The 23017-nt window shown below is 38.6% G+C and overlaps 3 protein-coding genes across 5 annotated transcripts; 2 read left to right on the forward strand and 1 right to left on the reverse strand.

The window, feature by feature from the left end:
* The first annotated feature begins 1262 nt into the window (after positions 1 to 1262).
* znf451 (zinc finger protein 451) lies at positions 1263 to 10262 on the forward strand. Of its 3 annotated transcripts, none has more exons than XM_063492029.1 (13): positions 1263 to 1320; positions 2393 to 2456; positions 2705 to 2788; positions 2896 to 3009; positions 3549 to 3660; positions 4047 to 4194; positions 4302 to 4428; positions 4516 to 4675; positions 4860 to 4998; positions 5139 to 6655; positions 6725 to 6793; positions 8712 to 8777; positions 9316 to 10138. In XM_063492029.1, exons 2-13 carry the CDS (start codon positions 2397 to 2399, stop codon positions 9393 to 9395), a joined length of 2676 nt encoding a protein of 891 aa, XP_063348099.1. In that variant the 5' UTR covers positions 1263 to 1320; positions 2393 to 2396; the 3' UTR covers positions 9396 to 10138. The 3 variants fall into 3 exon arrangements, with proteins under 3 accessions (XP_063348099.1, XP_063348100.1, XP_063348098.1); XM_063492030.1 differs by lacking the exons at positions 1263 to 1320; positions 9316 to 10138 and adding exons at positions 2021 to 2146; positions 10149 to 10262; XM_063492028.1 differs by lacking the exon at positions 1263 to 1320 and adding an exon at positions 2021 to 2146.
* Positions 10263 to 11370: 1108 nt separating this feature from the next.
* Positions 11371 to 14125, forward strand: bag2 (BCL2 associated athanogene 2). The gene is made up of 3 exons (XM_063491774.1): positions 11371 to 11686; positions 11993 to 12102; positions 13372 to 14125. Exons 1-3 carry the CDS (start codon positions 11565 to 11567, stop codon positions 13764 to 13766), a joined length of 627 nt encoding a protein of 208 aa, XP_063347844.1. The 5' UTR covers positions 11371 to 11564; the 3' UTR covers positions 13767 to 14125.
* Positions 14126 to 15046: 921 nt separating this feature from the next.
* rab23 (RAB23, member RAS oncogene family) lies at positions 15047 to 22115 on the reverse strand. The gene is made up of 7 exons (XM_063491409.1): positions 21736 to 22115; positions 19358 to 19591; positions 18359 to 18444; positions 17964 to 18120; positions 17753 to 17835; positions 17561 to 17653; positions 15047 to 17454 (listed from the first exon to the last, which is right to left on the reverse strand). Exons 2-7 carry the CDS (start codon positions 19510 to 19512, stop codon positions 17321 to 17323), a joined length of 708 nt encoding a protein of 235 aa, XP_063347479.1. The 5' UTR covers positions 19513 to 19591; positions 21736 to 22115; the 3' UTR covers positions 15047 to 17320.
* Between the last annotated feature and the right edge of the window lie 902 nt (positions 22116 to 23017).

Raw genomic sequence — 23017 nt, forward strand, 5'->3', positions numbered from 1 at the left:
AGAGAAGAGAAGAGAGCAGAACAGAACAGAATGAAACCCAATATCCAAAAAAGTAAGATGCTGTATAAAATGTAGATAAAAACATATTGGAACTGAATATTTTATTCACAATAGAACATTATAAAAAAATCAAATCTTTCAACTAAGACATTTTACTATTTCATGAAAAAAAATTATTATTGAATTTGATGTTATCAGTACATCTAGAAACAGTCAGGATTTGGGCAACTAAAGCCTGGAAGTGGTGCTAAAAAGAAACAACTGGAGGAGCATGTTGCAAGGGACTAGGCTGACGAACCTGATGATCCTGCTATGGAAATCACTGCATGTGTTTTGAATAGAGTTCACTGTACCATCCACAAATGCAAGTTAAAGCTTAGTCATGCAAACAAGAAAAGCTTATGTGAACATGATCCCGAAATGCTGCTGTCTGATCTGAGACAAAGCTCCCTTAAAATTGACTCTTTTAAAGTACAAAACTGTTCTGTGGTTGCACATCTGGAAAGCCACAATCAGTGCTGTAAGGTGTGCATATTTCAACAAGTGACACTAAACTCTATACTTTCACCAACTGAAAACATTTAACACATCACGAAATAACATAAAACAAAGAAGACCCAGGAATGTGGAGCAACTACAATCCTATATAAGAAAAGAATTGGAAAAGATTCCTCTCTCAAAAGTCCAACAATTGGACTCATTACTGCCTAAACGTTTACAGACTCCTTTTAAAAGAAGAGGGCATGCTACACAGCCGTAAACATGGCCCTATCCCCACCCTTTTGAGATGTGTTATACTTTTTTCTATTGTGAATAAAATATTTGTTTATGAGATTTGCAAATCAATGCAGGATGAAACTAGAGTTATAGAATAGAGTAGATGTGTATTCTGCATTCAACGTGGTAGAGAAGGGCGCAGATGAGCACCATGTAATGCTGCTATTTACATATGTGTTTGGTGTTTATGTATGTGAAGGTGTACAATTCATCTCTCCACTAAACGATGTTAAATATGATACATAAATATGAATCTAGGTAAAATTGGCGCCTCTGGCGGGGATAACTAGAATATTAGTAGTAGTAGTAGTAGTAGTTTGTAACATCATCGCACTTCGTCCCGGATTAGATAAGAGCGCAGAGGCGGACTTTGTTCTCTCGTGTATTTTGTAGCAAGCCCAAGCTCCGTCCACACGGCGCACACTCTGTGAACAAAAAAACCGCACCCGCTATACATGACGTCCGGACTAGCTGCGTTTACGTTTATTTGGGATGTTGTAGCAGTGAGCTACCAATCTGACAGAGTGAGCAACAGAGGTACAGGTAATGCGATGCTTATCTTAATTTAAACTATGAGTCTCAGATATGCCGTATTTCATCGGTTTTACCGGACGTTTGCCCTTCATCGGCATCCATTTATTTTTTTTAGAGAAGGTCGTGTAGCACCTTGTGGGAATGGGGGTTTTAGTTTCAGAAACACTTCCAGTAATGGCCTACGAAGCGGACATTAGTTAAGCGGTGTGAAAACGCCAAAACTGCAAACACTTGTTTGCAGTGTTTAAATTTTTTAAATCTAACATTACACAACATAAAATTGTCTTGCATATCTCACACAGTGAGTGTTTGGGACCCATGAGTTATTTCTTTCAGAGTGGAGATATCACTGCTAATAATAGTCTTCACCAGAGTATGGTTGGTAGAACAATCCCCCAGCAGAAGACGAGTGAAATTCTCGGTGACATGTAGGGCTTTTTAACTTCGATCATGTCAATGTGTGTAAAAATCGCTTTGATTTACATATTATGATCATTGAACTTCATGCAGCCCGTGAACGCACCACCATAGTGTAGTGGCGCGTAACTTCTTCTTCGTTCCACTTTTGAAGTGCTGTTTAGAAGCTCGCAGCTCACTACTGCCGCCGCTGGTTTAATATGTATACTGCAACAACACTGATTTAAGTCGTTGAATAGTTGCTGTAGAGCAGCTCCCACATGAGAGGCAGCACCGAAGAGAAGTACTAAATGAGGTGGCAAAACGAGGAAGAAATTATGCCCCCATGTTGAATTTCTACACGGGTGACCCTCGTTAAAGCAAGTCGTATTTTCCTACTTTTAAAAGGCTTGACAACGACAAGAAGTTTTCAAAAAAGGTGCATGCTAATATTCGTTTGTTCAGCTCCTCGCATATTTGCTACGAGACCTAAGCTATCCAGCTGCTACTGTTTCCTTTGCCTAACTGTCTGTGTTGTTCAGGCTTAGCTTAAACGTAACCGTTAAGCTAACTGCACCAAAAGAAGTAATTATAATTGTTACTATATTGTCCGAAGAACTGTCGCTAAGCTTTATAAGTACGTACTCCAGCTTGAAAACGTCTGTTATCTTCCCGTTTCCTTTAGGAACATGTCCTCTCCAGTTGACGCAGATGAAGATGAGGTGGAAAAAGAAGTCGAGTTTGTATCAGTAAGTCATATGCACTCTGGCTCTATTAAATAAATATTAGTTGAAAATGATAACACACGCTTTTTGATTTTCAAACTAGTGGCATTGTTCACTGTCACGTTAATGAAGCCTAATAAACATACTGCTATTTTTCCTCTCCATTCACTGATGTCTCATACTGTCCAGGTCCTTATGATTTGGACTTTAGATGTGTTTTATAAGCCTGAAATAGTGTTGATGTTTTTCTTTTTCTTCCTTTTTTAATGCAGGAGGGCCCTCTCAGACCAGTATTGGAATGTATTGACCTGTTGAGTGACAGTGAGGATGAGGGATGTTCATCATTGCCCGTTACTGTAAGTTTTTTTTTTTTTTTAACAGATCATTTGGTTATTTAATCCTTTTAATTGATATGTTAATATCCTTTTTTTTCTTAAAAACGCACTGTTTCTTTCAATTGTAGCTTGAAGATAAAATCAGCCGACATAAAGCATGTGTTACGTCTACCCTGGACAGACTGGCGCACCAAGTGGCTGTACAGAAAAAGGAACGAGCAGATAAATGCAGAGCATTCAAGGTAAGGTTGTTGACAAATAAACTGAGTCACTGTCATTTGTTGTTTGTTGGACTTTCATTAATCATTTAGCCTGTCAGAAAATTGATTCTGTTTTCACTGTTTCCATTCAGATCTGTACCTTTTTTTTTTTTTTAAATGCACAGCAGGAAAGTAGAAGATGCATTGCCTTATGCTTTATGTGAACTGTTGTAAAATAAATTTTACTATGAATTTTAAATTGCTAACACGTACATGTGCTCATTAACATATTTACAAAGAACATGAAATTTAAACTCAACTTTAGATCCTCACCAAGATTTTACTGGGTTAGTGTATGGGTAGATTAAGCCCAACTTTATGAGCAGCAGTGCCCCCCTGTGGGCACAAAAGATGGGGAAGGTAGTCTATTAATTAACATGCAACATTACCTAGAGAACCAACATTAAACAGTCAGCTGGTTTTCACTGATGTGTTTGTTTGTTTGTTTTGTTGTTGTTTGTTTTGTTTTTTTTCCATGTGAGGCAAATATCTTACCTGTTACGTCTTTGCCCCTTTTTCAGGAGAAGCAGATCCTACAAAAAGCTCATGGACAACAGGAGCTGGCTGTTAGCGCTGTAAATGGGATTAATCAGGAAGCCAAACGTTGTGTAGACATGTGGTTAAAGATGCCAGGTAATTATTGATCGGGATTAGAAACCTGTTGTAGTTTTTTTACTCAAATAAGTAGAATGACTTTTAAAACATTTTCCTGTCATGTATTTGCTGTTTGTTTTGGGGGTTTTTTTGGTTTGTTTTTTACATTTCTATCAGTATGCTAATTACCTCTGCCAAGGAGGTCATGTTTTTGGTAGTGTTTGCATGTGTACATGCTATTCTGTCTATCTGTAAACACAATGGCTTGAAATGTTTTGAATGAATTCTAAACAAACTTTCTAGTGATGTAGAGTGGCTTGCATCCACCGGGGTCAAATCAATGATTTATTGGCTGATTTTTTTGTTATAGTTGTCAGTGGATTGGCTTGTGGGACTTAACATACTGCAATATTGTGTTTATCTAGGTCTTAAACCTGGAGCGATCAGTGGTGGTTCCGAGGGAAGACAAAGAGCTTCTTTCCACAGAAGTATCTCAACTAGGCATACTTGTCCAGTAATTAACTGTGGTCGAGTTTATGATAATGCTTCCCTCCTTGATGGACACTTGAAAAGGTAATAATTTTTCATTCGTGAGTGTGTTGGTGCAGCGGCTTAACTGTTTTCCTCACGAAAAATGGTTGTCTCTTGCACATGTATTGAGTAAAAGCTCTTGTATGCAGGTTTGATCACTCCCCATGTGACCCGACTATCAATCTTAAAGGAAGTCCGTCAGAGTTCTTTGCCTGTGTTGCATGTGGAAAGAATTTTCAGGCCAAAGAATCCTGGAGGAACCATGTTAAGTCGAAGGTCTGTGCACTTTTCTGACTGTGCAATTAGAAGTTGCAGCCTGAATCCCTGCATGGTGTAATAATTCAGAACTGTTTTGGTTACTAGGTGTCCTCATCTAATGCCGATGGTCATAGCATCAACCAGATGTATCAGCGAATTGTGTGTTTTGCATGTCCTGCCTGCTACCACCTCTTCAACCTCAGAGACGAGTGTCTCCAGCACATGTCAGCCGAAAACCACTTCAAAGACTCACTCGCCTTAAGAGGTAATTTTTTTTCTTTTCTTTTCTTTTTTTCCTCTAATAAATAAAATCATAACTTAGCATTTTATATTTACTCAGGTTACCTTTGTTTGTGTGGTTCTAGAAGATCTTAGATACTGGAAAGTAGCTAATTGAGCCAATTTGCATTTTATTTTACATTTGATTTTAAAAAAAAAAAAACCCACAGGAAGTCCGCTGCCAGTCCCTGTCCCTCAACATGTCAAGAATCGTCTCATCGCCTTGTGCAAAGATGTAGCGTTCAGTGTCCGCTGCTCTTTGTGTCATAACGTACTGATCTCCCATCAAGCAGCTCAAGCTCACTTTAAGTATGTTTACTGTTTTGTTTTTGGTTTTTTTACAACATTTGAATGTAGTGAAATCTCTTTATATATATTTCACTGATTGTATTCAGATCCTTTATGAAACTCCTTTTTATGGCCCTTGTCCCTCATTTTCCTCTTTTTAGTGTGTACTGCAGACAGGGCTGTGCTGTGGCCAAAGCTGACAAGACAATAGTGCAGGTCATGAAGCAGCTGCAAGTGCGAGGACAGTGTTCTGTCTGCTGTGAAATCTTCCTCAGCCAAGCTGAAATTGAGAGACACAGGGAGTCGATGCAGCATGAAGTTGAACTCAACCAAACAATGGCAAAAGCACTTCTTCAGCACTGCAGGTTTAGTGAAATTCAACACTCGAAGAGAGCTAGAGACTCAAAAGACACAGAGGAGACCACTGGCCTTGCAACACCTCTCAAAAGAAACAAGAAGAGCGGCGACCATGACAGATTTCCAGCTAATCGGCAGAGCCAGGGCACAAGTGTGACTGTCACCAGTAGCGGGAGCGTAACAGCTTGGTGCTGCGAGTGTGGTCTTCAGTTCTCAGACGAGGCTGGAGCCAGTAAGCACCTTCTGGCTGTGAACCAAATTTTCCATCAGTGTGGCGTGTGTGGCAAACATATGGGGGAGTCTTCCATTGCACGCCTGCATATGAGTCGCTTTCACGGGGGCGCTCATCTCTCCAACTTCCTCTTCTACTGCCGCAAGTGCAAAGTGGAAATGCCTCGGTACGAAGACATCCTGTCACACGTGGCAGGAGCTCACAGCGGACACACGTATTTCAGTGAACAAGAAGTGCCTGAGCAGCTTCCCATAATCGTTGATGTCAAGCCATCCACTAGCAGTGACGTCACATTTCACTCCTCGTCTGTGGCCAAAGTCCAGCTGAGCACAGAGGTGTCTTCATCAAAAGTAGAGCAGTCTTGGATGTGCAGGATGTGCGAGGATGTGTTTGACTCGGAGATTGCCGTCCACAAACACTGCAGCGATGTTAGTAGCCACAGCTTTCAGAGATTCGTCTGCGGACACTGTCCTCAGAAGTTCTTCAAAGAGTCCACCGTACGGAGACACTGTATGAATGAGCATGATGGGCTAGTAAAAACTTCCTATTTCTGCGGCCTCTGCGACAGCATGGAGTTCGGATCTGAGGAGGAGTTTTTTGAGCACTACAAGAATCTTCACAGTAAGGACTACTACTGCATGGATGACGCTGAAGTTGTTCAGCCAGATGCCGCTGATGCCGCTGCTGCCGCTGAGAGGACCAGTCAGTTTACATGCCCGTGCATGGGTTCGGAAAAAAGTAAAGAGGACATGAAAGCCACTTACACACAATGCATGAGGAATCTGGCTGCGGAAGAAAAATGCCAATACATCTGTGTGCCTTGTGATGTATCTGTTCCATCCTATGCACAGATCAAGACTCATGTCCACACAAAACACACAGCCTTGAACCTGGACAGGAGCTTTGACATCAGATGCAAAGACTGCCAAGAGAGTTTTATGGATGTACCGAGTTTCCATAAACACTACCACTTGCAACACTGTACACTGGATCCCTGCATGAGTTCCAGGACCTGCAGGAAAAGCTCAAAAGCCGAACCCACCACTCCAATAATACCTAATGCTGTGGAGAGCAAACCAGACAGCAACGGTAAATCGGTTAAACTGATTCACATTTAACGTCTTGTGTTTGAATGTTAATTTGTATTCATGTTTGCAGAGATTGACGATGAAACGCTGACATTTTTCAACACTGATCACACCAATGACGAGAGTGAAGTGCAGGAAGGTAGGCAGTAAACTATACATATATATCACTGATATACAGATGAGGCCAGAATTATTAGGCCCTGTTAAACAGAGGAAGGAATTTTAATCACAGCTTTTCCAAAAATCCTAGATTTTTATTGGTTACATTATTTTTATTTTGCACACAGGAACCAAATTATTTACACAAACTACCACATAGGTCCTCCTGATGCTAGTAGGTGGTGTATCCTTTTTGCTGGATAACAGCCTGCAATAGTTTTTTGTAGTTTTCAACAAGTCTCACACACATTGCCTGAGCAATCCCTGTCCATTCCTCTTTGCTGAGTCTCTCAAATGCTTTCAGATTTGATGGGCTCCTGGCATAGTCCTTGGTCTTCTGTTTACCCCACATCAAGTCAGGTCTTTGAGCAGTCCAGCCAGTAATGTTGACTTTTAGGGCTGTTCGATATAACGATATATATCGGATGACGATATAAAAACGTCTATCGTTTCATTTTACGCTATCGTTTGTTTCGTGGTGTCGCAAAATAAACTGTTTACAGCAATATTTTTTTTCACCGTTTTGATGGTCACTGTAGTGGCTATATTAATTTGTTAAAGTTCTCTCTTTCTCTTATATTTAATATAACCACGCTACAGACGGACAAGAGCATGTTTTTATGCGTTGTTCGTTAGCAACAACGACGGTAAAACCATCGCGTGTCCGCTTGTTTATTTTCCACATAAATCTTTCAGAATAAAGCTCAAGATCCTGTTGAGACTTTTCAAAATAAACTGAATCACGTCAAAGAGTATGCAGAGTATTTAGGGATGAGAAGCAAAAAAGAGCCGTCAGGTGCTAAAAAATAAACCTTAGACTCAAACGTTAGAACAGACTTTTCCCCACAGCACGGCGTGTAATAAATACTCACAAAGAAAACGGCGGCTGTTACAACTTATGTCTAAAAATGTATCGTTTCATGCATTGGTTAAAACATTCGACTCCAGGTACACGACACCCAGCTGGAAACACTTCACGCAAGTCGAGCTGCCCGAGATTCACATAAACAGAAAATGTAAAATTTTTCTGATTTATATTGTTATCGGACGATAGATGTTTTATCTCGGGATATTAGATTTTAGTCATATCGCACAGCCCTATTGACTTTGGTCTTCTGGAGGTAGTTCTTCACCAGGAGTGACTTATTGTTTATGTTGTCATGTTGGAAGACAAAGTGACTGCTCAGACCCAATTTTCCTGGTTTTCTTTAAAAATCTTTTTTTTTTTTTTTCCTTCAGGATTTCTTTGACTTTGACAAAGGTGTTTTTCACGTGATAACTCAAACTCTTTTTGAGGTTGTTATGCTTTCTTTAAATTGGAAGATAAACCCACAGTTTTAATGATTTTACAAGCTTTGAGCATTACAAAAATAAAGCACATCATTGCACAGTGGTGGTTTTTGCTATAGCTAAATAAAAAGGCCAGTTTTCTCAGGGAGCTAATATTATCGACCCTGGTAATTTTTGTTTTTTTCTGAAACAGTTCTGTTATTGTGTGCAAATAAAAATAATTTATGCTTCCTAAAGAAAACTAGTGTGTTTAGTAATCCTATGCTGAAAATCCTTAGCTCTATTAAAAAAGCACTAGAGCAAATTTGAAATGGACAAAATTTTAATTTTCATAGGGGACTAATAATTTTGTTGTCACCTGTAACTAGAAAGAAAAGGCTAGATACTACATAAATGTTACTTCTTTTTTCTCTCTTTTTGTCATGAGACCCTAACGGCTGTCTGTTTAAAGAGAACTCTTGCTTTAGCTCAACTGCTAATAATTATTTGCATATTTAATCCTATGAATGTCCTGTCAAACAACAACACACTGATTTACTTGTCTTAAAGTATCCTCATTAATCTTGATTTTTAACAGCTTGGATAAACGACTCTGTATTCTGTTACAGTTGAATCGGATGACGAAATGAAACGCGCGCTGTCTTTGAGTGCAGAAGAAGCACAAGAGTCTGCAGGTATGTGTATGCAGGGCTGAGGATATAGTCTTTTTCTCTTTTGAACAGTTTGTAAGTCAGTACAATACAACATATTGTCTGTTTTGCTGAATTTATTGTATTCAGATAAACATCCAGTACGTTATACAGTCGGTGATTGTTAACATTGCCCTGCACATTAAGGAATGAAAATGTCAATGGATAACATGCAGGCCTAAAAATTTTTGAACAGTTGGTTCAGTGAGGTTTATTCCCAGCCTTTTGGGAGAGGTTTTTTTTTTTGTTCTTTTATTAGATAGGAACAGACAGGAAATATGGGATGCAGTGTGATGTGCACTCGCAGTCTGGCTGGCCAGGAATCGAACCGTGACTCACTGCTTGGAGGAATTTGAACACATTTAACAAATGTCGAGACAAAGAATGTGTTTGATCAAAAGGATGAAAAAGAAACTCGACTGTAGTTTTGTGTACCAAAATGATGTCAGGCTTACATTTGAGAAAGCATGAACCTGCTGCTTAAATCGGAAAGTAATGTGATGAATTACATCTGTGTAAACAGGTTCTTCAGAAATTCATAAATTACCTTCCTACTGGGGGCAAACAGTAAAAGACGGTGACGTGAGCTCAAGCATAGGATGACACAACGTTCATCCGACCATCTCAATCTTCAATCCTCCATGGTTATGAAATATTTTCAGAAAGATGAAGAGAGAAGTCAGTCCTCGGAACAAAAGGCACTCAGAAAGACCACCATCTGATTACAAAAAATGCTTAGAAACACCACAGAGGAGTGCTTTGAGCAGGATTACAGACACAGCTCGGTTCAAAGACTATTCGAAGTGTGGGTAGAGGGGAGTGGAAACTATCCAGCTCACAGACTGGGACAGCTAGGCTTAAATTTGCAAATAACACGCACAGAAAGTCTGCAGCTTTTGAAGGTGTTATTTTCAGACAAGTCCAAATTTAGCATTCATGCTGATCTCTTGAATGGCGTAAGAAACTCCAATCAGTGTCCAGATTTTAGATTTCATCAAAACATGAAATCTAAAACAAAGCAGCTGCCTACTGAAAGAATATTTTTCCCAGGAGAAGATTTTAGAATGATGTCGGCACGGAGTGAGAGTCAATCTTTATGGCACCTGTGAGACGTCATGAAGAGGGGGACGGGGAGTGTGGATGACCTAAAGGCTCTGCTGGCTCAAAGACGAAGGAAACATTTTGGGGATCACTATAAATAGATTTGGAGATATGAAAGAATAGAAATGTCAAAGTTATGACATTGTGGTCAACATAAAATGTTCTCAGTGTTGTTGAAATGATACAGTTTGTAGTGTTTTCCATATGGACATGCTGGTATGAATGAAGGTTTTCTGTTGTAATTTGTTTTCACAGAGTTGGAAGAAGCTCTCAAAAGAAGCCTTCTGGAGTTCTGAGAAAGCCAGTAGTGCTTTTGTAACATGCTGTTCATCGAACGTTATACTAGAATGTTTTGTACAAGGTAACATGTTCAGAATATAATAAAGAATTAAATGTTTGTCCTGTTTCTTACTTTTTCTGAGTTTTTCATTATTTGCAGTAAGTGGACACCAAACTGAACCTTGCAGATTTGCAATTTTGTAAGCTTGACACTTGTGAGGAGCCAGAGTGTTTCGACACGTGTGCTATAGATGGCATCCACCACACTGCAAGATGCCTGAGCTGGACATGTGACCACAGTGCTGTGTCTCCAGTTGCGCTCTGTTTTCCAGTGTATTGTATGTCACAGACTCTCTTTGCATGGTGTCATGTGAATCCCGATCCTTCTACGCTAGAATGCTAGATTATTTTTCTTAAGGAAAAAGCTTTTGCAATACCCAGAAGTCTGCAATATAAATTCACATAATTTTTGTGCTCCAAAAATGTGTTATTTTGGTGCACACCCTTAAGAGTGCACTCGAGTAAAACTCGTATGCCCAGCAATTAATGTTCCCAAGGGGCCCACATTAGAAACTGGGACTAACGCAGTACCAGTTTCTCATGTGGGCTCTTGGATAAAATTAACAGCTCATCCCTGCATACACTGATCTGGGTAGCCAATTCCTTTTCATGGATTAACACTAAAAATATGCATTTAGAATTATCGTGTTGTAATCAACTGCAATATATCCATGAAGGTTTTCATCCCCTTGGCTGTTACAAGCCAAATATCTGATTTTGGGCAAGTGGGCTAAAGAGCAAAAGCTTTGAGATAATGGACTATGAGGTAAGACTTGGGTGTTGTGTACTGACACAGTACAAGTTAATTAGCACTGGGCTCCTGGTTGTAGAATTTGGCAGCTCCAGGCTAACTGCAGTGCCAGAGGTGAAGATGCCTTTGTTGGTGAGGAAAAACTCCTCATTTAATGTAAGGAATTTATGATATAGCATACATTTTTTATATTATATAGTACTTTAGTCATTGATAGAAATCACTTTCAGAGTTAAAAGGTTTTGGTGGTGGATTCAGCAAAGTCTATTAACTAGTTTTGTTGAACAAAAAATAGTGACTGTTATCCTATTAATTTAAATCCTAGCTAGTATTTCTGTGGACCGGACGGCCGTTTCCGGGGTCCTCGGACCCTCGTTTTGAGAGCATAGTTCTGGACTCCTCGGGAAGCTTCTATGAGGAGTGAGTGAAGGAAGTTGCAGCCCATGTTTGGAAATGTTCTCCCAGGGGCGCTGCTGCAGCAGCCGGTGGAGCTACAGTCAGCTGGACAGCTCGAAGTTGACCGCATACGGGATTTGTTTTTACTCCGGAACGGATCATCCTTGTGACGGGTATTCATCATCATGGCTCAGGCAAAAATACAGGCGAAGATGAACGAGGCTACCTGTAGCAAGTTCAGCAGGACGCTATCCATGGCAGATCGCTCGGGGCGGCTGCTGGAAAGTTTGGACCAGCTGGAAATGAGGTAGTTAAGTAACGGGCCTTAGCATGTGCTTTATGTCGAGCCACCTATTCAACCATTGTCGTTTGTGGGATATAGATGACTGCTCACATCTTCTATAACAAGTTATTATAGCGCTTAAAATGTGCCATAAAAGTAGCTTTAATTTCTTAGCGGTTTTCCGAGAACAGTTAATGATCACATTTTACGCATATGCTTTATAGGTGGATTGCTTTTAGTTCGTAGCTCACAGCCTCATAATCATTACTCTCGCAGTTTAAGGATGCTTTTCAATGGATGGTTATTGTCATGCTTTGTTGTCTCCAACAGGGTGGAGGCTTTACGCGAAGCGGCATCGGCCATGGAGCAGGAAAGGGAGTGCATCCTGGAAATGATTCAATCTCTACAGAACAGCCAAGAAATGCGTAACATCTGTGCTGGTGAGGCGGCTTGCTGACTATCACAACTTGAACTCAAAAGTCACGCGCTGGTTGATGTCACTGTGAACATATAGCCTCCTAGTATCATTTTTGCTGTGTTTTGAATTCCTGTATTTTCTGCTCTGATGCCACTGCAACATTGTGATCCAATGAGGACACGCTTGAAAGTTAACTTTGCTGTTGGGTGGAGGTGGGCTCGTGAATGTCTGAGGATTTAAAGAGTTCCACCCAAGTAGTTGTTTACAGCTCATGGATGTCATTTATACATCAAGCTCCATTTGAATGAAGGCACTAAAGTAGGCTGAACATGCTCATTGAAAACCACCTGCAGTCTTTATCTGATTACCCGTATTTCATGTGTTGTTTCCAAAGAAAGCGTCCACTTGCAAATAAGTCATTACTGTGTAGAGTATTAGGCAAAAGTCTCGAGCCACTCCTTATTTCTTTATATATTGCCAGTAAAATGGGAAATAAGTGCAGTGATGTAGTAAAACATGCAAAAATAAATGGAAATACAAAATATATGTGGCAAAACAGAATTTGGGCGACTGCCTTTTGTTCTGTTCTCTGTCAAGACGATCCCACCCTGCTTCAGTAATGTTGTGCTTTGGGCTCTGGGGAGTCCAGTCCATTACAGATAGTGTTCCACTGTGTGTTTCCTCTGTCTAGCTTTTAATCCATTAGCAATGTGTTTGGGATCATTGTCATGCTGAAAAATGAAGCCAATCAGATGCTTTCCAGATGGTACTGCATGGTGGATCAAAATCTGACGGTAGTTTTCTGTGTTCATAATTTATCAATTTTGACAAGATCCCAAACACCGCTGATACTTACTGCTGTATCTCTTTCCTGACCTCCTCCATACATACTGATGACAGTTTGAGGCAGAAAATTCAAAATCAGCAGACTTGATTTTCTGATACTATTTATCTGCTGTAGATTGTTTTTACACCAGCTGCTTTGTCTCTCAGAGAATTGTTTTAGAAAGGCTTTGCAACAAGATGGCCTTGCAGATCTGAAGTGCAGATGTGCAAGCCCACCCTGTTGTTTTACACTGCATAAAATAACTGTGTCCCTGGCTTGTGGTAGACTGAGCACAGTCATGAACATAGAAACTTCAGATAATAAAGACAAGGGCAAGGATTTGAATTTAGATAAATCTAGCCAACATGCTACCCCTTACAAAACCTAGTTATCTGTGGTGAATGTATTTTTTCACTTAAAGTATGTATTTTATTATTATTTTTTTCCATGTGTTGTGTCTCTTAGGAGAGAGAGAGGAGTTAACTTTAACTGCAAACCGTTTAATGGGCCGGACGCTGTCTGTGGAAATCTCTGTTGGGACAATCAGAAACCCGCAGCAGGAGGAGGCGCTACAAAAAGCCACATCCATCATAGATGAAATAGTGAAAAAGTTGCTGGACGACATGGAGGGGAGCAGGCAGAAGCTGCTGGCCCTGCACGCCGCATGTGTGACTGAAGCACCGGCCGTTCCCATCAACCAGAAGTTTCAGGCCATTGTGATCGGTTGCGCTCTGGAGGACCAGAAGAACATAAAGCGGAGGCTGGAGACTCTATTGAGAAATGTTGAAAATGCTGAAAAGAACATCAAGATTATGGATCATCAAAAACTCGAGAACACAAAAGCAAACGGTAGTCAATAAGACTCATCACCAAAGCATTAAATGTGCCTTGAATGTTCGCTTTCAGAAGGCTGCTACTTGTAGCAAGAAAAGTGAGCAACAGATATCCAGTTTTACCAAATCATTGTCATTTTTACATTGATCTACTTAATATTGGTTACTTAATGTTTATACAATGTACGTGTGTGTTCACATATGCACCTAGTGCAGTAAAAGATGCTGAACAGCAATGAATTAAATAAGGCTCTTTTTGTTTCATTGCCTCACTTTTAAATTTAGGTAGTTGATTTTGTAAGTGCACGCACTACCTCTTTGTGTGAAATCAACACAAGATATATGGATTTTAGTTTGTATTTGCACATATGAGTTTTATTTCAGATCACGTGTCAAGAAACTAAATAAACCTGTTGTCTTATGAGTGTCGGGCAGAGACTTCTTTAAATATACAGTACTCTTCAGCAGTCAACCTCCCAGATGGTTTTCCTTGGACCTTCTTAAAGTTTTGATGACTTCGTGCTGAGATCAGCATTTCCTCATTGCTTTTTGTATTGGTTTCTTTTTAACCATTAATAAGATGAATATTCAATTTCTTGACAAGTCAGGGTTAAGAATGTTCTGCTATGAGCAGGGGACTTGATATTAGAGAGAAATACTTCCTTGGTCTTTGCTGCTAAATCAAAGTACTCACATGAAATACAGTTGAATTAAATGTTTTGTAGTTTATTCTTTCCTAGTTGGCAACAAATAATGGCGCTCTAAGGTCAGACTTGCAAACAAGTGCAGTGCAGCATGTGGCAAGTGCCTCTGTTTATTTAGGAATGTCCACACACGTGGTGTAGAGGATAATCTATAGGACAAATTTAAAAATTGAGACTTACAGCACTTAGTTGTGTTGTGTCAAATAGAAAAACAATGTCAGCAAAGCAAAGGGCATACAATGTTTTAAGTAAGTTAAGGTTGCCTTTGTCTAGGAGCCCTACATATTATCACTTGCTCTTCCCCAGCGGATGGCATTTGAGCAAACTCATCTATTGTTTGGCATTTGGCATAAGGATATGAAATAACATAGAATATGAGGATCATGAGTTTCTCGTGTCAAGGTACTAAGAGCAAGGCTAAACTTCTACACCCATGTTAGTTGTTTATTAACTTGAAAAACCGCCACGGGTACAGACAATCATCTTTTATCCAAACTGTCTGCACTTCTAAAATTATCTAACCTTATTCACTCTAACTAAATGTACCCAGTTAAAATAATAATAACATTCTGGTTAAAGAAACTGTCAAGAAATCATACAATGGATGCTCAAGAAAATTTTTATTCATATCAGATTGCCACCAAACACTGCCTCGCAAACAAAACAACAGACACACAGTTGTGTGGCACACTCCAGGGTGTGACACAACAAAACTGCAAGTCGTGTCGTTTTTCTCAGGCTGAAAGCCAACACAAGTTGGTTTGTCTTTCTAAAGGTGTGAATCTGCTCATGAAGTCATGTGAGAAAAAGTAAAAGTAAAATTAAGACAAAGATTACACCTGAGTGACAGCACTTAAGTATGGTTAGTTTTAACTGCTGATTCTTTAAAATTATACGCCATCTTAATGATAAAGTGCAGTGAATCAAGTCAGTCAAAAGACAAAGTAAACACAAACTAGCACAAGCTTGAGAAAAACATTACTTACAGATCTACTGTGAAGGCAATTAAAAAAAAAAAACAGCAAAAGGATGGATTAAAATGTGTACTCTGAAGAATGTAAACATTGACAAGGCATTGTAATGATTAAACATTCACTGATATGGGAGGGAAAAAAGGCCTGCATGCATTATAGTTATGCCACTTTGCTTGTCTTCAAAACAGCACAGTTTACAAAAAAAAAAAAAAATAATGGGAAACTTTGAAATGTGACACAATCTTAGTACCAATGGTGTAACTGTAGAACACATTTTAAGCACCTTTTGGTATTTTCACAATAGAAAAAAATCTGAACACAGATCTGAAATCTTTTTTTCTTTTAAGAGTAAAGCATGCATGCACATGTATTCCCAGATGACCTATGTATTATAATTCCATTAGATAGCTACAACTGAAACTACTAAGGAGATGTTCATTCAAGACAGGAGGTTTAATCTAAGACTTTTCTATATTACTAAATATTTTGTTGTGCTTGGTAAACCTGTGTAACCCAATAATGAGTTCTGAAAAACAGAAGGAAAGGTGAATACATTACACATTTCACAGCTAGCTGTATTGAAAACTAAGGATTAGTTTGGGAGATTTGTTTCTGGGAGTACTCTCATTTAGTTAGAAAGAAATGTAATTTTCTTGCATAATCAGACACACGTAAGCGTTTCAATAGCAAAACATCCCCTCTTGATTGCCAACTTTTTGTAACACCTTCTGAGAGCATTAGTTTACATCCCACCCTAAACTCCACACCACAGGTACAGTACCTACTGAGCAGTGAGCTTTCATTTTTCTTTTCACTTTCTGGCCCCAATACAGCTCCTTTTTTATAGTCTGTAGAAGGTTCTTCACAATCCAGGTCAAAAAACTAATAGGAGAATTCTGTACTGTGTTTATTGTACTCTGAATATATATGTCAAAGCTATACCAAAATAAACAAAACAATGTAAACAACTGCAATCAAAAGCATAGTATTGTATTGTAACTGACAATTGGTTGTAACTTGAGGTACTATGATTGAAATAACAGAGATTTTTTTTAGTGTAAATCGTGTTTTATGTCTAAAATAATTTGGTTAACAAGTGTAAGCAGACAGATAAAGGACTATTTTTGTGTCATTGGTTACATACGTATATCTATGAGAGCACATGTTTAACCACAGCTCAGAAAGAGAAAATTTGGCACATAAGATCAGTCAAAGCTATTGTGCTTCGTACAAAAATACTTCACGCACAGAGATTTAACTCAGCGTTCAATCAGGACGAAGAATATAGTTTGAACCATTATCTGTTTAACAGTTAGAAAAATATGGAATAAAATAATCTGCTTATCTTTTATAATACATGCAAATGTATTGCACAGCTGAAATGTTAAACAGAATAACCACGTACAGAAGGAAAAGTCTCCATGGAGTGCAACTTTTGCTGTTACATACTTTGATGAGAGTCGGTATGTCAAGTTTCATTAAAACAAACAAACAAAAAAAAAGAGTGAAAAAAAAAAGAAAAGAAAAAAAGAGCAAAAGCCTCGGCCATAAGGGGGAAAATCCACCTGCGCCAACAGCTAGAACTTCAGTTGTTTTGGGCATCATTAAATTAATAACACAACATACTGTAGCTGCAGTTGTTTCTTAAGGCAACCATTAGGAGGATCCAAGTGTGTACAAAGGTTAGGTTTTGTGCCCAGATCGCTGATGAATATCCGAGACAGCAATACACCTATCAACATGGGACGAGGAAGATGAACACTAGGTTAATAAAGTAATATAGTGTAGTGTTTCCCAGTCTATGTGAGCTTTGGTCACTAACTGTGGCTACCTCAACAGCTTACAATAACGACCAATCTAGTGTCAGAAATAACTGTCGGTCAGTAAAATGAAATGATTTTCTCTAGAGGAGGCTGCAGCTTCCAAAGGGATTTTTAGTCTTCTTGGTTCTTTGCTTGTTAGGACGCAAAGTGATGACTTCTCTGCCGTTGCTGGAGCTCTGGTTGCAGACATTACTACTTGTTGTATTAAAAACACCTTTGGAAAAAAAAACCCCAGAAAGAATGAGTAATTCAAGGCTATTTAAAAGAAACAAAAACAAAATACCAGAGCTTAAATTGTGATACGGAAAAAGATTTCTTACCTATTTTATTGCTTGTTGTGTGGACCACCTCTGTCTCCTCTGCTGTTTGCTGTTTGAGTCGCTGTAGATACTTCTCAGCTAAATACTTAAAAACTAAATGAAGACAACAAGCAGAAATGTTATGACAGTAACATTAAGAAACAAGCCATTTTATTTGCATCTGATCAGTTGTTCAGATTTTCAGTAACCTACCCTCATTCACATTTAGGTCCTCTTTCACTGAAGCGCGATAAAATCTTAGCTTAAGTCTCTTAGCCAATGCTTCTGCCTCCTCACTGCAGTACAAGTGAAGGAAATACAGCACTTCTTAATTTTCTGGTAAATTAACAGGCTTATTTTCAATAAACAGTCAGCACTCTTTTCTTTAATAGTTAATTGCTTTTCTGTACCACAGAATCCTTACTTTTTTATAACAGTCTCTTCCAGGAGGTCAATTTTGTTTTGCACAAGAACTGTGGGAATATCTCCAACTTCTGCTTCCACCTTCTCCTTCCAGCTGTCAATAGCCTGAAACGAGTCCCGGTCTGTAGTGGAGAAGACAAGAACACATGCCTGCGCACCTGCAAAGTAAGATCACATACACAAACAGTTCACGTTCTCAAGCTGTTACATCTTGTAAAAAAAAGCATGTTGCACATGTTGCATAATTCATTGTCCGAGAGCAAAAACACAGATTGGATTTAAGAATAAGCCCTCTAGGAAATATATATGTATATATATACTAGTGCTTACACTTTGGTTGAAAGCCTAGAAATACGGGATAAGCAAAAGTCATTTGTTTCAGAGGTGCGATCTTACCGCGGTAATAGGCCTTAGTGATGGCATCAAACTCCTCCTGCCCAGCAGTGTCCCAAAGCATTAGTCGGACATCTTCATCATTTACACTAAAACGATGAGAAAAAATATTGACTAGTTACATATTCATCCATCTATAATATCCTATTATATCCTACTCAGCACACTCTACTTGTTTTTCTGTTAATAGACAATCACAAAAACTACAATTTTAAGACATTTGGAATAAAACATTTTCTTCAATAAACAAAAGTAATAATATATATGTATTTTTTAAATTCTCATCAAATAACTTTCTCTTTTAGTTATTATTTATAACATGGAAAAAAATATTTTATCATGTTTTCTTCTAGGGTGGAAAATTATTTCATTTAACTCTGGACACAAGAGGGCTCTTGTTCCTCCAGGAGTGTAATGACATACATACATACATACATACAGTACACAGTTACTAAGTAAAGTAAAAAAGTAAAAACTACATAGGCATTAAATAGAAGAATTGAAGTAAAATAAAAAATAAAACAAAAAAATCTGGTTAATTAACCAACATGGATGTCTTTGGACTGTCAGAGGAAATCGGAGCACCCAGAGAGAACCAACGCAGTCACAGAAAAGCCCGAGCCAGCCTGTGGATTCAAACCCAGGACCATCTTGCTGAGAAACCACAATACTAACCACTGCACCACTGTGCTGTGGTTAATAAAATATTAAATAATAATAATTAATGTTAATTAAATAACAGCTAAATATAATATAACAAAGTGGCCTTTTTAAGTAAAATGTCTCAAATTTAGTAAAATTCAGTTTTTTTTAAAAAAAGAGTAATTTCTGATTAAACCTAAAATGTGGGTACCAACAGGATTCCACTATCCAATATGTATTTAATATTGTAAAACAATTTTATACAGCTGAAGTTGTAGTTAGTTAACAGACCCTCTGTGACTTTGATTATAGACTATAACTGATAAATAATGTGGAACATCTTTCAAATGAATATCTTACAGTATCTGCCTTTCCAGGAAGTCCACTCCAATTGTCTTTTTGTAGTCTTTAGTGAAAATGCCCTTGCAGTAACGTTGGATCATACTGGACTTGCCGACAGCTCCATTGCCAACCACGACCACTTTGATGGCCACTTCCATGTCCTCCTCCAACATGGTGGTGACGTCTGGCTGATTTTCTCAGTTCCACTGTGCCTGTATTGTTTCAGAGCTGTGACGGGAGCACATGTACCAGCTGAAAGTGTAAAATAAAATATTAGATACTACAAAAAAACAAACAAACAAACAAAAAAAGCCACACAAACACTGGACAAGTGCAACTCAAATGTGGTTTATATATGAATTACTCACTTCAGAGACATTGTCAGTTGAACAAATATGATGAAAACCAACATTGTTACTGAGTTTATAAGTTACTTATAAATGCTGTTAAAGTGCGGTTGACAATCAAGCAAATTAGCAGAGGCGCAACTGACTGCTACTTCTTTTTAATACTAATCAAACTTATTTTCAGTTTGATATGTCAATATACTGTTACAAATGTAGTTGTCAAAGCCTAAAAAATGTTTTACAATACATTTTTATAGCTAACAGTCACAACTCAACTTTTATAGGCTTAATAATATAATTATCATATTCGCCAGCACCACAAGCACTTCATTGCACTCTAATACACGGTGTCACATACACAACGTCTGTAATTAGCCTTTAAACTGTTATGGGTGCACATTTTACTAACTGTTGTAAAACAAATTTTCAGCTTGACTGGAGAGGTGCTTCACTATGTTTATTGTTCCATTAGTGCAGAAAACTCCAGACTCCGCATAGCAACCGGGTCCCCACAGCTATATATGTGGAGTGGCTGAGTGCTATGCTAAACAACATATTGTGGGAAAGCTGTTCTCAGTGGACACTGACAGCCTACTGCGTGACTGTAGTGTTCAACAGCCTGCCTGAATTTGAGTCACAATATGTATCTGTAATTGAGCTGAATGACACATCAGTTGGTATAACATGAAGGCAAAATACAGCTGAAAATAGAATAGTATGCTCTTCTTTTAATGTAAACTTTTGTATTATTTTAAAGTCTTGACTTTGCATTTCACTTTAGTTGAACAAAGACCTCCTCTTCCTTTCAAGCAGCTAGTCCTCTCATATTCAAGTGTAGTCGGTTCGGGATTTGTAGTTTAAATATGTTTTATCATCACAGAAACTGTCAACCTGGGAGATTAAGAAGCTGGTTATGTATTGTTTATTTATAACTACTATAAGTTCAGAACAACATGATTCAGATTTAGATAAATGATGATGATTCGCTTTAACAGTATTTGAAAATGAGATCTGAATAATTGTGCTCTTAGTATCAACAACAGTGTGGGGCAATCTTTTTGCACTGTGGTCATGTCTTATACCCCACATTTCTGAAATGAATCACAACTCTCCTCAGGTGATCTCAATAGGTCATATTAGGGCAAGGCCTCACAGAGGTTTCATTCTGAACCCCCACTGATGGTAATGTGAGTGACCCAAGTTGTTTTTTTTTTTTGTTTTGTTTTTTTTTAACATCTTGGCTCATTTCGTGACTCACATTATCAATAAGGATCACTTCCAATAGGGTGCTCCCAGGGTAAATACTTGTGACTTTCCACCATTTGTTTTTTTAAGGGAAAACGCCTCTTGAAAGAAGTCCAGCTGCCTTCTTTTTTCAAGCTCTAAAGAAGTGACTGGAAGGTGCAGTTTAACACTTCAAGACAGGTATCAGCTACACATTTAAACACAATATTCTCCATACCTGCACAAACAACTGTCCTGAGTAAATTCTGGGCTTTCAGGTCATCATTACCCCATTCATACAATACAAATGTGATAACACAGAATCTGAAATATACAGGCCTACTGCATTTTTTTTTTAAATAACATGGTAGCAGGGTATGCTTTGCATTGCTATGCACATAGTACTGAATTCTGCTCAGTATGAAGCAGATAATACACCCCCCTTGCTAGACAGTGAGTCATCTTCATAGACTCACCGTTACTTGTCCAGGCCTCAAGGCGGGGCACCACAATTTTTTGAAGCAAAGACTGAATAACACAGATCAAAACGCCATGACACGCAACTAAGCTATTCAACTCTGTCGAAGACTTTTGCTATATGTAATGCGTTCATAGTCTCTGATGGGAATTAAGTTTGAAGTCAACTTCCCACTCCTCTTCTTCACTCAAATCCCTTGCCTTGGTCAAGATAAGACCTGTTGAATTGCTGAAAGGAGGCTCCCCTTGAAGTACAGCGCAGCTCCCGAGGTAGTGCGTTATAGCTGGGTGAAATAAACGGTGAAGAAATGATGGGAAAGCATGCCAGAGAAGCGTGCAGTTTCTTACCTGTAAAACGACGCTACAACTCATCCAATGACATTAGGCGAGCTATGCAGTCAGCTAACCCACATCCACATATCTACAGCCTCCCGCCGCTCTTCTCCGTGGCAAGAGGAGACGCAAGAGACTCCGGTGCTAAGGGTGCCTAGCTAAGATTAGCCACTTTTCACAGAAGGAAGACAACCTTCTGCTCCGTTCGCTGACGACTTCTTTCCTGTGTAGTGCAAAAACGTTCTCTCCTAAACGAAAGATACCGTTTATTGACTGTCAACTCCTGAGGTCACTCTCATGACATTTATAGAATGGATATGCATTGCTGCCTATTTCAGTGAGCTACGTTGCGTGTGAGAGCTAGCCAGGCAGGCTGTTGGCTAGCTCGCTAGTGTTTGTTGCTAAGCAGCAGAGCCAAAGAATGCACAAAGCAAGAGAGTCGGCGTGAACGCGCCTCTGTCCTCGGGAGTCTTGGGAACACTTGTAGTTCTCATATGTTAGCCCTAAAAGTCACAACTATTTAAACGCTGAATTATTGTCATTATCGCACACATTTTTACCCGGCTTTGATATTATTTTATTCACAACCATTATATATGTCTTCTACGCGTGTTTTATGTGGACGGATCACAACAACCAAGAAAAAAGCGTGTGAAAATTACTCACAACCGGATTAAAACGTGCATTTTACTTTCAGGTATGTGAAGTAAAATGCATGTTATAAAGCAGAAACACGGAAATGTGTTAAAAGGGAGTAAATGTACTTTCCACTACAGTTTCTCCCTTTCTGAATATGTGTCATTAATGTGAAACTATCAAATAGTTAGTTAAATAACTTTAAATAACTGCAGCTTCATTTTTTTAAAAGGCAGAAAACACCTAACCCTCTGCTGAGAAAATTGTAGCAATGGTTGATGTCAGTTAAAAACGTAACGACGTTTGTTTTTGTATAGGTTCATTTTACTGTATGCATATGAAACTTAGCAAAAATGAGCAGAATTTGGGTTAGAATTTTTGTTTTGTTTTGTTTATTGAGTTAGCCACAAAATAAACTAAAATGTCTCTATAATATAACATGACCATTTACCAATTTCTCTAAATACAAAACTTTTGTACGTTAAACCAGAATACTTTGGATTACATACAGTGGAAAAATAAATGCGAAATGTCTGATCTATTTCGACCACAAAAATCATAGGAATAAATGACATGGAATTTAAACCTTTCCAGAAAGTGCTTTACAGAATATATTCTGTTTATTTTAAATCTAACATTCTTGTGTCAAACATGCGGTGTT

Source organism: Pelmatolapia mariae, linkage group LG13, assembly GCF_036321145.2.
Source record: "Pelmatolapia mariae isolate MD_Pm_ZW linkage group LG13, Pm_UMD_F_2, whole genome shotgun sequence".
NCBI classification, from domain to species: domain Eukaryota; kingdom Metazoa; phylum Chordata; class Actinopteri; order Cichliformes; family Cichlidae; genus Pelmatolapia; species Pelmatolapia mariae.

Excerpts from the sequence above, each read along its gene's own strand:
- znf451 (XM_063492029.1), top strand. The coding sequence starts at position 2,397 with ATGTCCTCTCCAGTTGACGCAGATGAAGATGAGGTGGAAAAAGAAGTC. Across the intron at positions 4,999-5,138 it reads GCAGCTCAAGCTCACTTTAA|TGTGTACTGCAGACAGGGCT; the intron begins GTATGTTTACTG and ends TCCTCTTTTTAG. Across the intron at positions 6,794-8,711 it reads CGAGAGTGAAGTGCAGGAAG|TTGAATCGGATGACGAAATG; the intron begins GTAGGCAGTAAA and ends ATTCTGTTACAG.
- rab23 (XM_063491409.1), bottom strand. The coding sequence starts at position 19,512 with ATGTTGGAGGAGGACATGGAAGTGGCCATCAAAGTGGTCGTGGTTGGC. Across the intron at positions 18,121-18,358 it reads CACTAAGGCCTATTACCGCG|GTGCGCAGGCATGTGTTCTT; the intron begins GTAAGATCGCAC and ends CTTACTTTGCAG. Across the intron at positions 17,455-17,560 it reads CACAACAAGCAATAAAATAG|GTGTTTTTAATACAACAAGT; the intron begins GTAAGAAATCTT and ends TTTTTTCCAAAG.
- bag2 (XM_063491774.1), top strand. The coding sequence starts at position 11,565 with ATGGCTCAGGCAAAAATACAGGCGAAGATGAACGAGGCTACCTGTAGC. Across the intron at positions 11,687-11,992 it reads TTGGACCAGCTGGAAATGAG|GGTGGAGGCTTTACGCGAAG; the intron begins GTAGTTAAGTAA and ends TGTCTCCAACAG. Across the intron at positions 12,103-13,371 it reads AATGCGTAACATCTGTGCTG|GAGAGAGAGAGGAGTTAACT; the intron begins GTGAGGCGGCTT and ends TGTGTCTCTTAG.